This window comes from Metopolophium dirhodum, chromosome 5 (genome assembly GCF_019925205.1).
Source record: "Metopolophium dirhodum isolate CAU chromosome 5, ASM1992520v1, whole genome shotgun sequence".
NCBI lineage: Eukaryota > Metazoa > Arthropoda > Insecta > Hemiptera > Aphididae > Metopolophium > Metopolophium dirhodum.
This window is the reverse complement of record NC_083564.1, coordinates 32,018,377-32,035,528: the sequence shown is the minus strand read 5'-3', so window position 1 is coordinate 32,035,528 and position 17,152 is coordinate 32,018,377. Positions and strand designations below refer to the sequence as shown.

Sequence of the window (17,152 nt, the reverse complement as noted above, 5' to 3'; positions counted from 1 at the left end):
CAGATAGGTCACAGATTGCAATATTTTACTCCATCCACACCGCCCCATCCCCTCAAGTATAGGTACCTATGTACACGCCATTTAAGCAGGCCAATTTATGTTTTAATATTGGATTACATTATATTGTCCACCCACCTTTCTTTTTTTTATGAGATTTTACGATATTTCTACCAAGGTTATGATCGCGTATATTATTGTAATCCACGCACCGCATATAGTGTTGTTCAATTAGGTTTTATGTAGGTACGTCGTTATATGCGCATATAAAACTATAAAACGAAAAACAATAATTTATTTTATTATTATACTGCTTATTATTTGTTATTTTACAATCCAAACTGAACCTATTACACTTCGTTGTATTTGATAATAACACATAACTCCAATGTTATCGACATTTAATATTTTGATCCTGTCTACTTTTTATTCTCGTTATCGTCAAATCATTAATTCGATTGAATCGGATTGATAAAATATAATATTGTGTGGTTGTTCATTCGTAAACATTACAATACACTGTATAAGATCTAATATGAATAGCTATTGCAGTATACAAACGCATATTCGATAGTATTATTGTTATTATTGTTACTAAAAATTGTCAATAAACAAAATTTCAAAATCGTAATAGGTCGAGAACAGCTGATGTAACCAGGACGTAAATCATAACGATAAGTGAATGCCCTATATCCACAATAATATATATATATATATATATACATACATATCCTTAATAATTATCATTTGTGATACAGTAGGTTTTAATGTTGTAAACTTCTACGCATTTGATAAGAAAACCGGAAATAAATGTAATAAATATGAAAATAAAAAGCATCATCTCTTTTATATAATGTGCGATGATATATGTATCAACGCAGTATCGTAATTTTCAACAAAAAAATGTTATAAATTATTTCAGTTCACCCAGTTATTTTTGTTAGGCTGGATAAGTCCATTTTTCAAATTCGTGTTACCTCCGACAAACCTTGCCACCATTCAACTAAAATTACGCCCCTGCCTGATGGTATTGTACTGATTTATCGTATTATTTGTAAGTTCATAAGCTGTGTTTAATTTCGTTTACAATACTAGTCATTCCAATAACTATTGTGTGTACAAGTAATTTTCAACGTGTCACAATCAATGGCTCAATGTTTATATTTTTTTTTTGGAAAATAACCTAACCTAACCCACCCCCCCCCCCCCCCCCCCCAGCCACCCATATTTTAAGGCAGATAAAGCAACGTGCTATGGGCACAAGTTCCATATCCACCCTGCACCACTTCGCTTCAAATTAATGGGACACAATACCCGAGTACGAGTTGATGATATTGTATGCGATTATTAATTATTATGTTCACATATAATAATTATTATTATACAATAGGTATAATATATATATATATATTGTATTAGCGCATAACGGATAATAGGAGGTACCTACGCGTTTTATTCTCGACGACGACGGCACCGAGTGAAAACAGAGTCTGCGTGTGCTCTTATAATATAATAATATGGGTGCACGTGCGTCATTCGCGCTGCTAATGCAATACCGTTTTACTGTTCATAAACTTGAACAAAATTGAACACTGTATATATATATAATTACACGAGACTCGCAACAAAACCGCCGTCGATATATATTTTCTCGTGCGCATTTTACGCTTCTTATAATACAATTACGAAGACGTGGCGGGCGTTCTTGGTGTACGGTTATGTATTTCTATATTAGGTATAGGTACTGTGCTTCGCACTGCAGCCCTAATAAACTACGACGGCGACGGTGTGGTGCAACCCAACCTATACATACCGATATAGCCAATATATAGGTATGAGCAATAACTTTTGTAAAACGATGTACTAATACAATAAAGTCGTACTGCGGAGTCTTCCAAATTTCAAGTGACAACAATTGCGGGGATTGCGTTATTATTGCACTATATAATATCGTTGCACGTGCACATCGTCACCACGACTATTTGGTGACGGAAAATTTGCGCGGGGGGGGGGGGGGTGCGTAAAACACGTTTGGGCGCTTTATCAAAAATTTAACCGAAAATTGTAAATATGTTTGGACGTGGCACTATGAAAAAGTCGTGTTAGGCCGTATGACGAAAAACACGGATGGACGCAAAACAGTAGACGATTTTAAATTATCGCAATAAAAATAACGAATAAAAAGATGAAGTATACCTACTCGAGAAAAATTGGTACTAAAATATAGTGGAAGATTATTTAATTTTCAAAAAATCCATTTAATTGTAGGAGAACATTTTGTGACTAAAAAATAAATAAATTAACCACATAAAATGTAATAGAAAATATCACCTGTTATCTCATACAAGTCACTAGTATAAATAATAGTTTACCCTCAACCCACTACTATGCGAAAAAGTATACTATTAAAAGTAGGTATAAACATATTTTTGGAATGCTATTGAGCCAATATCGTTTTGTTATTTTCTGGGTAACGCTAATAGTCTTATATGAGTCCAAACGTGCTAATACGTAGGGAAATATAATACACGCAAACGTTGTCGGTATGGATCAACGCCCAAAAGTGTTGTGATTTGGGAAAACAAGCTCGTTCCTCCCAAATTTGAAAGCCCTGTTTTTTAGTGTTGTCAAAATATTATAGTAATATTATATCCCCGTTATATACCTATATGGGTATATGGCTATTGGCTATTGGCTACCTATATCTATATAATAATTCGATCGGAACTGTCACTCGGATTTCACGGTTTGATATTTTGTTAGGTCTATAATTATATTATACGAGTTAAAATTTGCGTACCTATATTTAATTATAGTCGATAATTCTTATTATTTTTTAAAAGATTTGATTATTAAAGATTTTTTTTGCAGTTGTGTGTATTAATATAACATACACTCTATTTACTTTATTGTGATATTTTTTTATTGTACATAGGTACCAGTTTTGTTAAATCCATTAACGCTAAAGTATAGTAAACAAATGACTCAGAACATTCTATTACTTTTAATATTCGTAATGGGGAGAAAAAATATAATGATATTATATATACCTACCTAATGTACTTTATACGACGTGTTATATATTATAATAAAGTATATTATATTTCGTTTGTATAATATTCCGTGTCGATATTGAAGCAATTCCTTATCATATAACATAATAGATAAGTTCCGAATCCTTAGGGTTTTGTTTTTTTCATTCCCATTAATAATTGATTCATTGGTACTTATAAAACTTCAAAATTGATTCATTTAATGGACGAGATCGGTTGAAATGAGTTTAATGACTCAAACACAAAGACAATTATTGCGTAGGTAAACAGTATATAGGAAAAAGAACAAAAAAAAAATAAAAAAATACGCTACTCGACCTCGTATATAATAGCACAATTATATCAGATTACACGGTTAAGGACTACAGTGGTAATATACGAGTTAATTACTATATATTCTCTTGACTTTTTATGTTTCTTCTCGACGTAAAAAATTCACTTTCGGCCATGTCGCCACTCGAGTGCTCAGAATAATATTGTATTATTGCGCATCAACGCCGATATAATATATTAATATATTATAATATATCGGTACTTATATACCCATAATATCATAGGTACTCATATTTTACTCAAATCGCAGACATTTCCCCCCCCCCCCATTTCTTTTTTAAATGTTACTATTTAATAATAATATTTTATTATTTAATATGAAATTATTATTTTGCCTATAGTCTAATATTTTCAAATATTTTCATAAATTATAGATGTATATTTTTGATCAACTGAACTACTTGAATCAAATTGAAAAGCAATTTTATTGTTAAATTGTTAAATATCCAAACTGGTATAGTCTTAACAAAAAAAATAATATGAACAAAGGTTAAAAAATATGTGTTTAGAAATAACAAAAGAATTAGTAATCAAATGTTTTTTACAAAATTATCATTTTTATGTCAGAATTTTCAATTATTTTTATTAATTATTAATTATATTTTATTTTATGCTTATTTTTTTTTAATAATGTCCATTTACCATTTTATTCACAAATACATCTACGATCGCATACAAAAATTCACCGGCGTAAATTTTTACTTTTGTTTTGATTATTGAGTTACCTACCTATATGTATATATAATTTTCAAACATGTCAATTGATAGAATTTGATTAAAAATACCGGAAAATGAACTAAAAAAGGAAAATATGACCTAAAAACGGAAAAAATGGAAAATAAAAGTTTCATAAATGGATTCGTATAGTTACATAATTCAAATTATGTTATTACAAAGCTACGTTTCACAATCACCAGAAAAATTCAGAGCCCTAAATTCATGTATAATATTATATAGGCACCTACACTCGACGATTTTCGCGTACATATGCAGATGATGCCTTTTGTTCTTTCTATAGGACATAATATAACATAGATAGGTACGTATATATCGCTCATAACGACGATATTCGAAAGTGTTCGATAACGTGAAACCCGCTGGTTTATAGTTTCACTACGTGGAGTAGGGAGTTTTATGACATTTTGGACACGGTCTGTTTCCTGTCGCGGGACATACATATAATATATGTGTACACGCTATGTGCCTATCGTATATTATATATCGATATACCGCTGAATTGGGGCAATGCCGCGAAAGCTGCGCAGAGATGTGTCTTCGCTCGCGGTTCATTTATTTATTATTCGACGCAGGTATATTTTACCGCATAAATGGGTAAATTCTGTAATTACTGAGAAAAAAAATGGGTCTTTTATCGCCCCGCCGCGAGAGTAATATTTTTGGAGTGTTAAAAATCATAAAATAATATTCAAGAGGAAGCGGTTATCGCACCATGTGGTCAAGTCGTACTTGTTATGGTTTCAACTTTGTGGACCCTATATATCTAGTAGAGAGGTTGTGGGATGTATCAAAATTGGAGAACAAACGACGTCGTGATGCGGTACTGCTCGACATTTCATCGAGTCCTATTTGGCAGAGTTAATAATGCGTAGTCGCCAAAGCTCGGTGAAAAATAGTCATTTATCGAACACATTTTATGGAATATTTTGGAATTATAACCTCTGTCTGTCACGAGAAAAAATTAAACAATTTTTTTTAAATATTTCGTAATTTTATTTTTTTTAATTTTCAATAATGAATATCAAATAAATATATTATAAAATCAAGAATATCCGAGGGCCGACATTGTTAGAAAAATATAGCACGCGTACAACTTAAGACCATTTGTACCAATATTCATAACGAGAGAGAGAGAGAGAGAAAAGAGCTCAACGATAGACTACAGAGATATCGCAACAACTTTAGAAAAAGATAGCATGAACTTTAGGTGCCGCTCTATCGTGTACACACAGGTATATTTCTATATCTTTCTGTAACACTGTTGGCTCTCGGCAACCTACAGCTGCAGCTAGGGACGCGCAGTCTATTTATTAATATTTGATATTTCTATATGGTATGTATTCACTCGGACTGTTATTGCGCAATGCACACCTGCAATACTATAGGGATAATACGCAGATGTATCATTACATTAGATGTAGGTACAAGCTGGCGGGGAAATTTTAATCTCAAAAGCTGAGGGCTAAGCGGCGTAATTGCCGAAAAACGTTGCCTCGAAAATCCGTTTCCATTTAATCGGTGATAAATTCTATTATAGCGCCCCGGTGTTTAATTCATTCCAACGCTCGTGCTGCAGTTTTGGTGTGCACATATTTTTCTCTGACAAATGTTTTTGCACCACCAGCGTACACCCCTATACATGTTATATACCTAGAACCATCCCCTCGACGCGCGCACCATCCCTGGTGGGAAAATCCTTCCATTATCGAATTGCACAACGATGGACCCTATGATATATATAATGTGTTATGTGTGCGTAACGTGCACATACAGCGTGTATACATAATATATTATATTTACTCGACTGCGTGCGTGTGTGTGTGTGTGTGTGTGTGTGTGTGTGTGTGTGTGTTGTGTACATATTTATAAGCTCGCGCGAAACAATAACAGCACCGACGACGTTGTCGCGTCGAACTCGTCGATTTCTATACTATATATTATTATAATAATATAATGTAGTCGAGGTTTGTTTTCCGAAACAACAATGACAGAAATAATAATTACACGTGATACAGGCGCCCGTGAATTTAGTGGTAAAAAAATATAATAATAATATAGTGTGATCATCATTATCATTTGACGGAGAAAGCGACGTTGCTGTCGACAACACCACGGGTACCTTATAATATTATTAAAATAATATTCATCGCTGACCGCGTGTGCAGTGCGTATGATGAAAACAATGTATATACGTTTTAAGTACAGCAATAATATGTAGATTATAATATATTGTTGTTATGCGTATTACATAAACGACGGCTATATAAAATAACGTCAACAGTTGATGTTATTATTTATAATTACTAATAATGTATGCGGAAAAATGTAAGAGTTTTTTTTACGCAAAACGTAACAAAACGTTTCTCTAAAAAAACATAATATTTCAAAATCATTTATCCAGCGTTATATACCTACCTAGGTACCTACCTATAATAATATTACGAACATGCTTTGTGAAACTGCGCCAATTCTCGTTATAAAATGCATCATAATATTATTATAGATGCATATTATAATAGCTATAGTAGCTATTACCTGAATGCAGTACACATATGTCATTATATATATAATTTATAATGGGAGATACATTTAATGTGACTATGTGAGCCACTCGTTATTTAAAAAAACTATTATTTTTTGAAAATATTTTTTTTTACATCATTTTAACCCTTGAACGACAATATTTTTATTTTTTATCCTTTTCATTTTAAATTTTTTTAACGAAAACCTACGCTTAATTTTTTTTCAAAACAGCATTTTTTTGAGTTCCTACTTTGATGTATAAAATTCAAATATTGGACGAGTAGTTTATAAGTTATAAGTATTTAAAGTTAAGATGATCGAATTGTAGTGGTGCAGGCTTGGTTATGAAAGAATGTAAAATTTATATTTTCTTCCACAAACGTAACTTTGTTATAACTTGAAATTATTGAAGAGAAATATTTTCAAAAATATTAACGTTTTCTGAAATATCGAGTGTCTTGTGTTAAATGGATCATACTGTATACATATCTCGATATATTATATTATAGTATCGCGTGATAACTGCAACAGCTGTAAAGCAACTTTTCACTGTTATTTCGTAATGTAGATGGTTGGGTAGTACCTAAGTTTTACACTGATTGTACCTATTAGTGTAACTAAAAAAGAAAACAGTTATTGTTAAATTGCAATTTATTTTTCGTGATTTCCTGCTCGGGATAGCTCGACTCAATATTAATGCCTGAGCATAACATAATGCGTATCTTATGTTATATTTTTGTACCTAGGTTTAGGTATATCGCAAATATAATATCATATTATGATCAATCAATGTTCTATGCTGCGACGATGTGTAGTTACAACACTCGTAACTATATCACAGTATAGTATATTTAAATTTTCGAGCGAGAAATCGGAGTGTATCGATAAGTTACACGACGTGCGATATGTACACCATAGCGAAACGTATATCGACCCCTCGTCCTCGATACGAATCGATACGAATCGATACGTATCGTATTTTTTTTTCTCGAAACTCTGTCGTATTACACTTGTATATTATGTTTTTGTGCCCGTCGAGTTTCGCGATCTAGACTGCGCGGTAAGAGCGGTAAGGACGAAAAAGAGACTATTTTTATAATTTATAGCCAGCGAACGAAACGAGAAAAAAATCGCACTACGTTTATTACGTCTGTATAATATACCTACACCTATTTTGTACCTAGGTTTAGGTATATCGCAAATATAATATCATAATATCATATTATGATCAATTATAATGTTCGATACTGCGTTCTGATACGATGTAATACATGTATAGACGCAACACTCAGAACTGTATATTACAGTAGTATAGTATATCGAGATTTTCGAGGAAGACATCGGAGTGTATCGATAGGTTACACGACGTGCGATATTATGTATACCATAGCGAAACGTATATCGACCCCGAGGTCCTCGATACGTATCGTATTTTTCTTCTTGAAAGTCTGTCGTGTTAGGAGCGGTAAGGACGAAAAATAGACTATTTTTATAATTTATAGCCAGCGAACGAAACGAGAAAAAGATCGCACTACGTTTATTACCTACGTCTGTATATACGCCTATCGTCGTATAATGTATATCGTTGCACGACTGTATTATTTTATTTATCGGTATTAGGTAGGTACCTATATAACCTTTATATGTGTGTTGTACAGTTTTTGCTTAATGAGTCTCGGTGCGGTCATAAAATCTAGCTGCCTACTTTATTTATTAAATTTTTTTATTGTACACAGCGCTAGGCGTATAGTACTATATAATAAAATATTATTATTATTATATATTTGTGTGTGTGTGTGTGTGTGTGTATGTGTATATATGTACTTACTCGCCGCGCCTCGAGTTGCAGTTTAATGTGTTTTTAATGTTCGGTTTTTACCGATTTATCGAGACCAATATAATATCGTGTAGGATGCAGGAAATAATAGTTAAAAACTGCAGATTTAGTCCAATTTATTTCACGTATTTTTGTATTTACGTTTTAGCTTCTGAGCGGAACAATGGACGTATTGATTTTACAATGATGTGTACTTTTTATTTTTGTGTCTGTCACCACCGTTTTGGGCAATAAAACTGCTTCGATTTTCTTCAACAGTATCTTGTTCGATGGTAAAATGAATCTGTAGTTGATGCATTCGGGAGGTCAAATTTTAAAATTCCCATATGGGGGTTTAAGCGTTCAAGACTCCCAGGAAATGTTTTCAAACAGTATTATTTTTTGATATGCTGCAGCTATATGTAAAATACTAAAATACAATTTTGAATTTGTTTTAAATATTGTTTTGTATTAACTATTCGACAATTCGATTATATTGACGTACGCACGTTCTGCACAATACATATTATTATTTGCCATCATTGTACAATGTACAGTTTATATTATAGCTATCCTTGTCGTGTTCGCCGGTGTTACGCGTTATTTTATGATTTATTAATTATGTAACAGTTTCCGTCGCGTTTAGTGTTTGAAGGTTTAAATATTTCTTGGAACATAATATAAATACACCTGTTTTATTCGTGTAGCGTTTATACTGGAGGTCTCTATAATCAATGTACATTATACTCTATACCGACGAGTCTTTTGTTGAAAATTAATGTTTTAACGATTTTCAGCCGTTAAACCCGAGGCTGGGCAAGTTAATGATTTTTTTTAACTCAGTTAAGTTAAGTTAATATGCACCAATAACAAAAAGTTTAAAGTTAATTTAACTATAGGTTAACTCAGGTAAGTTAAAAGTTAATACACACTTTTTGTTAACTTTTTATTAAGTAAAAGAAAAGTTAATTTGTTTATAGAACGCTAGCGTACTTAATTTTTTCCAACCCAAAACTAAATTATAGGATATAGTGTTTATACTTCATACAGTATTTCCTTATAAGTTGGATTCGAATGATTTTAATTTTTAACTTTAAACAATATACGATACATATTTTTTGACATGATAAAGAAATATACTGAAATAGTGAAATATAGTTAAATTAAAAACAAAATAAATTAATTTAACTTACTTCTTAAAATGAAAAATTAACTCGTTAATTTCACGTTAATTAGGAAAGAAATTTAGTAAGTTAACAGTTAAGTTAATGAAAAGCCAAAAGTAACTAGTTAAAAAGTTAAAATAAAATTAACTTTTTAACTCGTTAATAGCCTTGGTTAAACCTGTAAAAATTGATCGGCGGACATCAACTCTCGATAATTTTCGCCCTGGCGTGCTGTCCTTCAGCCGCAATCACCGCCGCAGTGGAGTCGCGCGCCGCCCGACCCTGAAACCCGACGAGTTTCCGCTGGTCCGGCACCGCTGACGTCCGTGCTCTTATATAGCAAACATCTCTAGCACTCTTCCCGTGCCAAAGTCTCCACCTCTGTCGAATCGTCGTCGCCGTCTTCATCGTCGGGGCCGGATCGTTGCCCGCGCCGGTACCTCGCTGCTAGCCGCCGTGTCGTCGTCCATAGTGAATTTTCGTGTCTAATGATTACATTAATTATCAGTCTTTCATCTATATGTAGTCATTTTCAACAATATACGCATTGAGAGTGTTTCGAAAAACGCAATATAAAGTATTATACTTATAATTATATTATACCACTGTAAAAAGGTTCAAATTTATAAGGTTCAAAAAATAAACGAGAAATATAATCGCCAACAAACGTAGGCGCCACTACCGAACCATCTCGAATTACGTTTTGATGAATTCGTATAGACGTGTCCATGTCGCTTTTCTGTGTATCTCTGCTAATGCCCAATATATAATTTGAGTATTTTCTGGTTTTCTTCTAACGCTTTTCGATATCAAAACGCGTAAAAAAGTAATTCTGTGAAAATACATCGCGCGTGATGGTCCACATATAGGTGTCGAAATTTCTCGAGCAAGCAATGCAATATAAGAACCTAACCAACCTACCAAACGTTTCAACCACCATAGCAAACTAATTTCTTTGATTATAAAATATATATTATTGGCCCGACACGTATATATACCTACCCACCATGTGTGCAAGTAAACGATTGGATTACACTTCTGCTATCTGCTGTAAGAGGCAACACATGTTAGGTTAACATTTGGTCAAAACATAATCATATTCTAAGTGTGTACTTAATTTGTGTATTTTGTAAACGTGTACAAGTCGCAAGTGTAACTTACACTTTTAGTAGCTCGACAGTCGCTTGGCTTATTTTGATAGTTATGTGTTTAGTTATTTAGTTTATAATTTATTGTATATTCAATGCACGTATGTTGTATGTACCTACCTACTTAGTTTTTATTTTATTATTTTGTAGTTAGTCATTTTGCATTTTGCATTTTTTTTTCTATTACAGTTCTCGAAGAAATTCAGATTTTGGTGCTTCGAGCGATGAACGCATTCCATATAAAAGGTACTTACTAATATTATTATTGATTAATTTTTCTTATTGGCCCGATACGGCAACACCGCTAACCGCAGTAATGACAATTTTTACTGTCTTATCATATATTCATAATCAAATATGGTATTTTCGATTTTCAGGGGAAAGAGTCGCAGCGTCGACCATGGTCTTTCGTCGCCATTCGACTTGGATTCCTTGCGGAGTAAAGTCGAGGGCAGATTTGAGAGTGTCGACAAACTCAACAGAGGTGAGTTTTCAATAACGTTTTTCTAACTCCCATTTTGAGTACTGTATAGAATAATATCCATTTAGGTATAGGTAGTTAAACCAACCAAATCATTATAATAATTTGCTATATTTTACCTATAGGTTAGGTTTATATGTAAACGATTTAACTGGCACAATGCATTTCTGCAGTGCATCGTGAAAAATGATACAAAATATTTACAATATAATAATATAATATAATGTGCGTCACTGATGGCGTTTATGGATTTTGAATTTTCGCCTCGTTTACCTAATTGCGCGCGTTGGTCGGGGTCAGCTAAACGCTAATTGACCCTCCCATGTCCAAGACCTGTCGAACCCAAAAACCCTTTAGTTAATTAAATATCCTTAGTGATTTATGGTCTGCCGGTTTTTAGCTTTCATGCGTATATATACTATAATATTATTATATATCGTAGGTAGGTACCTATAGAAAGTGTAAAACGTTATCGGTTCTCCAGGTTTAGGTATAAAACACCGGCCGGATGCCGACGTAGTAAACTTAATTGGAAAAAATCGCGAGATCTATACGAACGGGGCAAATGACGAATTTCACAGTAAATAATAATCGTATGCTCTTATTTTATTTTTATATTTTTTAATTCCCCCGAACATTAATATAATGTACAAATATATATTCACGCATCACTATAACGCTCGCCATAAGGTTTTAGAAAACATTAAAAATAACAACGGTGCGTACAATATGGAGAAAACGTAGTGAAAAATGTACTTTGCGCGGAATAAACGTTTTGCTAAGGGTATACACAACATTTTAATAGTTCGTAGCTTAACTTAATGATCAAAAACATACCCTAAGCATTTATGATGTTGTTTCATTACAGAAAAGTTGTAAACAGTGACAATTTTGTTTTAATTATTATATACTCAGAAACGAGATTCTTGTTTTCGTTATATTAACATAATAATATGCGACGCAGGTTGGCGTTTTCGTAATTATATGATATTCTATTATATAATAGTAATTAAATAAAAAAATCGGAGATAACAATGTTTATTTGTTTAAATCGAACGATATAATATCAACTCAAGTCTCCACACGTGCAATGTATATAATAATATTATATTATGTTATAGGGAATCCGAGGAAATAAAAATATAAAAAGTACAACTCAGTTTTCACTTTCTGCACGTAAAGGAAATACGTATTTACTATATCATTTTAAATGTGTGTAGGTGTAAATAATAAATATTTCACACGTTTGAGCAGTGGCTACTATTGGCTTGTAATAATATTATGATGACGACAGTATTTTTAAAACAGTATTTAAAATTATTTAAACACAACAGATAATAAAACGTAGAGATTAAAAAACTGTTAATATAATTGCTCGTGTATGATGCATGTAAATGGTCAACGAATATTTATTCTGAATTGACTATTTATTTTAATGTGCATGTGATTCATGCGCGGTTTCTTTAATTCGTGACAGTTGATTGCTCATACAGATAACATAATTACTGTCGATTAAATAGGTACTTAAATTTAAATTTGATCAAAGCATATTATATTATTTTTAATATTCTAAATGTTTGAATTTTCCAATCTTTTAACCATCAATAATTTCTAGCAATCGATTGTACATTTTAATAGAAAACAATTCCACTTCATTTCCTTATAAAAGTCTAACAAATCATGACAACATTCACGATTACCGGTACATACATGTATTTCTTTAATAGTTAAATGAAAACACGAACATACCTATAACGACTTATTATATTTGACGGGCATCCTGTTATTTTACTGTATGGAAGTCTATATATAATAAACCCATCCTGCAGTTTCTTTTCTCTTACGACCAAATGTTTAGAAAAAAATTATGTCCTGCTTGAAATTAAAAAATCATAGATAAATATTATAGTATATTGCAATGTACCCATAAACTAACTGTTAAAAAAATAAATTAAAAAATATTTAAAAGTAATAATAATAGATTTTGAAATGACCAGTGTCTTAATCTTATTTTTAAAATGAATCCCCCTGTATATAATTTCATACCATTCATCAGGCACATAATGTGTGCTCCAAAATTGTATATAGTTGTTCTATAATCTATAAATAGTCAACTCGAACCAGCTGGTATTCTATAGTCAGACCATTTTTGGATCATTTACCACATTAGTTTTGCTTAATATAATATATCAAAAAACTACCATCTTAACGAATGATTTCGCAAGTCACTCGAGTTTGATTTCGAAGAAAACATTTTTTGTATACTATATTTATTTATATGATCACATTTCAGTCTGTTTGTAATCTTACAAAATTATTTCGAATCTTATAGTATGTCTTAGTATTACTTCATACAACATTTATCATCATGATTCACGAGTCATGACTATACATATATGTTCATTATTCAATACGTTTTGAAATATTTACTTGTAATTTATTAATTTATGGTTTTATGATGAAGTGCTTTATTTTGTTTTTTTTTATAATCCACAATATTGTATAATATTTAGTAAATTGAACTAAAATCTGCAGATTTGATTTTAGAATGGGATGCGGCCATGCGAGTTTACGAATTTATAATAATTAAAGACAACACTGTGTTGCGCCTGGGGAAGTGAAGTGATAAAACAACATCAGTTTCTGTGTATTTTATCCGTTTAGTTTGTTTATGTTTATAATAATTCAATACAGTTTTAAAATTAATAACGATATAAATTAACTAAAGTATTCAAATTTTTATTTGTTTAAACATGATTATATTTTATATAGGATATGCGCAAGAGCTTTTAGTAAAATTATTCACTTGAACTTATAGTCGGTTGTATGAACAGATGCAAGTATAATTTTTAATTCTCCCAGTATTTTCTGTTTAGTCGCGATTTCACTGCGTTTTATCGTAACTCGAATACTCGATTGAATATAATTAATATTTAATGCTAGAGACGTGCAAAAGTAGACAATTTAGAATTAAGCAGGTCATAATTCAAAAATATATAATTACTATTTTACTTTCATATTACATTTTTTTGTCATCGATATTTTTTTATAAGTTTTACCCGTCGAACGACTACATAATATGTAGGTAATTATTCTGCTTGGAAAATATTTTACAATTTTATATAGTTGTATAGTTAATATAATATAATAACGTAGGTTAATTAAATATGCGTTGTAGTAGTAGTACATTGTATATATTTAATGCAACGGTCGGGAAATGTAGTAATAATGAAGTTTCTATAAGCTTACAATTCATATTTTACACCATGTAAATATTAGATTTGACATATTGAATTAATCGTCATGTTTACGTACCAACATAATCTGCCTTCTGCAGCAGGTACGTTTGGTAGGTAGGTAGGTAAATATATGAGTAGTCTTATTCTTTATTTACAATTATACCGTATTACTGTAAATACCTATTTTTTTAGGTCAGGCAAGGTTTGTTCCAAAAACGTATAGGTATACGCAAAATTATAATTATATAGGTCCATGTTTTAAAATGAAAACTATAATATAGTATCGTTCCGCGTACGATTCAAAACGTTCTGCGGCTTTTATCTTTTAAAAAAAATAAAATTTTTTTTTTATCTTCCATCGGTTGTTATACTGCGCGCGTAGTGCGTTTGTGTTTTTCTCTCTCTCTCTTTTTGCTTTCGTCGCCCGGACGGGGCCGTGCAAGTTCGTGTGCCGTCGACCCGGCGGCGGCGGCGGGACTATCAGCTGTGGGCTAATTTCGGACAGGGTGGACCGATCGATCAGCTATCCCCTACGTGTATGCTCAATGTTTATAAAATACTGGTCCGCTCCCCGGAACGATAATCGTTTTCCACACTTTCCGGTTCGACGTCCGTACGCGTTAATTTTTCTTTTCTAACTGTTATCGTCCAAAACGGTCCGATATCAAACGCACCGCCGCCGGGACCGCGTATCGATCCCGCGACACCGACTGAAACGCGGCTGAACTCGAGATGATGGTGAACCAAAGGTACGTGAGTGTGGTGGTCGTGTGATGTCTCATGCCTGTGTCATGATTATACCGTCGCAGTTTTACATTATTATTATTATTATTATTATTATTATCGTTATTAAAAAAACTATAATATATGAGTAAAAATCGCCGTTTCGACGTCTTTCGAACTTCGCGCGGAACGAGTGCACTCGTCTCGAAGCCGCTCTTTCTGTGCAGCATATACTTTCATGTGTAGGTATTGCTCGTAGTATTGCTGTCGAGCTTTTCGATCTGTGCTCCGTTCGAATGTCATCTCGAAGACTTCCTCCATATGGTACCGCGCACGGTCGTTTGTCGCAGAAGCAGCTGTTTGGTTTTGCGATTTTCCATCCCTCTTTCTCCACCAGCTTTATCGTTTCATTCTGCGTGTACATAGATATCAAACACGGTGCTTATCGCGCGTATATACATATTATCACAGATATGATATTATTGTACATATACATAGTTATCGGTCAGCGTCCTTTTGCGAGCGTTTTTTCGTTGTGCGAACGTATATACATAAAATATATACGTAGCGAGTTATATAGGTACGCCAATATTGATTTTCAACGATAACCGAACGCCCGTGCAGTGTATAATATTATATTATATAGCTCAAGGTTATAAACAAAATGTCATATATATTGTGTATCGTAGAGTATAATATTTTATACAATATATTATAATATAATATGTACGCGCGTGGGTCACACCGCAACAGCATTATTATTTGCCGTTTCTCGACTAAAGGTAGATATAATAATATCATAATTATTATATTATATAAAAAATATTATACCGTCTCCACGCCGTCGCCTCCACCGCCGCGTGTTATTATTATTATTGCCACACACGAGCTCGGGGATGATCGATATACCTCGCGCGTCTCGCGTACATCATCATCATACGAATATTGCAGTTGCAGGTATATACGATTATTAATACATATATAGGTACGTAGATATTTAATTGTGTATAGATCGTTTCGGCTCGTCACCGCCCCCCACCCCCTCCCATAATTTTCACTCGCACAACGTATTGTAAAATATAATTATTATTATTATTATATAATGCGTCTATTATATATCGTTTCGCGCGCCACATGCACACGGCCGGCAATATTTTACCCGGGACGAGCTCACGACGACGACGGAGATGCGCAGCGCGACCCCCGGATATCTCTCGCTCTAATTATAGGGCTGCATCGGCAATGATATTCATAAGCTTCAGCGGAGGCTATGTCTAAACAGTTATTGGAGTGTATATCGATACAAAATACTAAAAATACACTTACCTATACACCTTGCATATCCTCTGCGTTTTATCATACCTAGCTTAATGTAATCGTCTTTAATCATACGGAAATAAATTCCAATCTGCAGGTACAATAAAATAATTTGACAGTAGGTATTAATCAATCCTGATGTTGATTAAAGTTTTTGACAAATCGTACAACGTAAGTAGTGTTAAGTCGGTCTATTTATAGTAAGTACCTATACCTATAATTCGAATTTCCCGCAGACACGAGGAACATATTTTGCAGTAGTGTACTACTAAAAGACGAGAGATAAAATATGGATTTATTACATTGTGTGATGATGCTGTTATAATATATATATAGACTATAGAGTATGTTACTTCCGCCATCACCATATAGGTACAAAATAGAGACAACATAATTTTTTTTAAATTTAAAACAAATATTACTTTTATTATTGTTCATAACTTTGAGTAATATATTTATTTATCAGACTCAATAGAATAAAATAATTCACTCTGTGTTGAACATTTTGTAACTTGATGGAATTTCAAAGTACCTATATCACATGATATCTCGAACATAGGTACACACATTGATAATGAGACATATTCTGCCACTGCAGCTATTGTTATTATATTATTT

At 32.7% G+C, this 17,152-nt stretch overlaps 1 protein-coding gene across 8 annotated transcripts in view; it reads left to right on the top strand.

Moving 5' to 3' along the window:
• Positions 1-17,152, top strand: part of LOC132944546 (oxidation resistance protein 1) — a 187,332-nt gene that overhangs the window by 122,118 nt on the left and 48,062 nt on the right. For 6 of the 8 annotated variants that reach the window (XM_061013964.1, XM_061013966.1, XM_061013965.1 and 3 more), the window contains 2 exons: positions 10,964-11,020; positions 11,152-11,258. In XM_061013964.1, coding sequence (XP_060869947.1) covers positions 10,964-11,020; positions 11,152-11,258 — 164 coding nt within the window. Of the gene's footprint in view, positions 1-10,963; positions 11,021-11,151; positions 11,259-15,028; positions 15,244-17,152 lie in introns of those variants that run through there. The other 2 variants (XM_061013969.1, XM_061013973.1) reach the window with 2 other exon arrangements.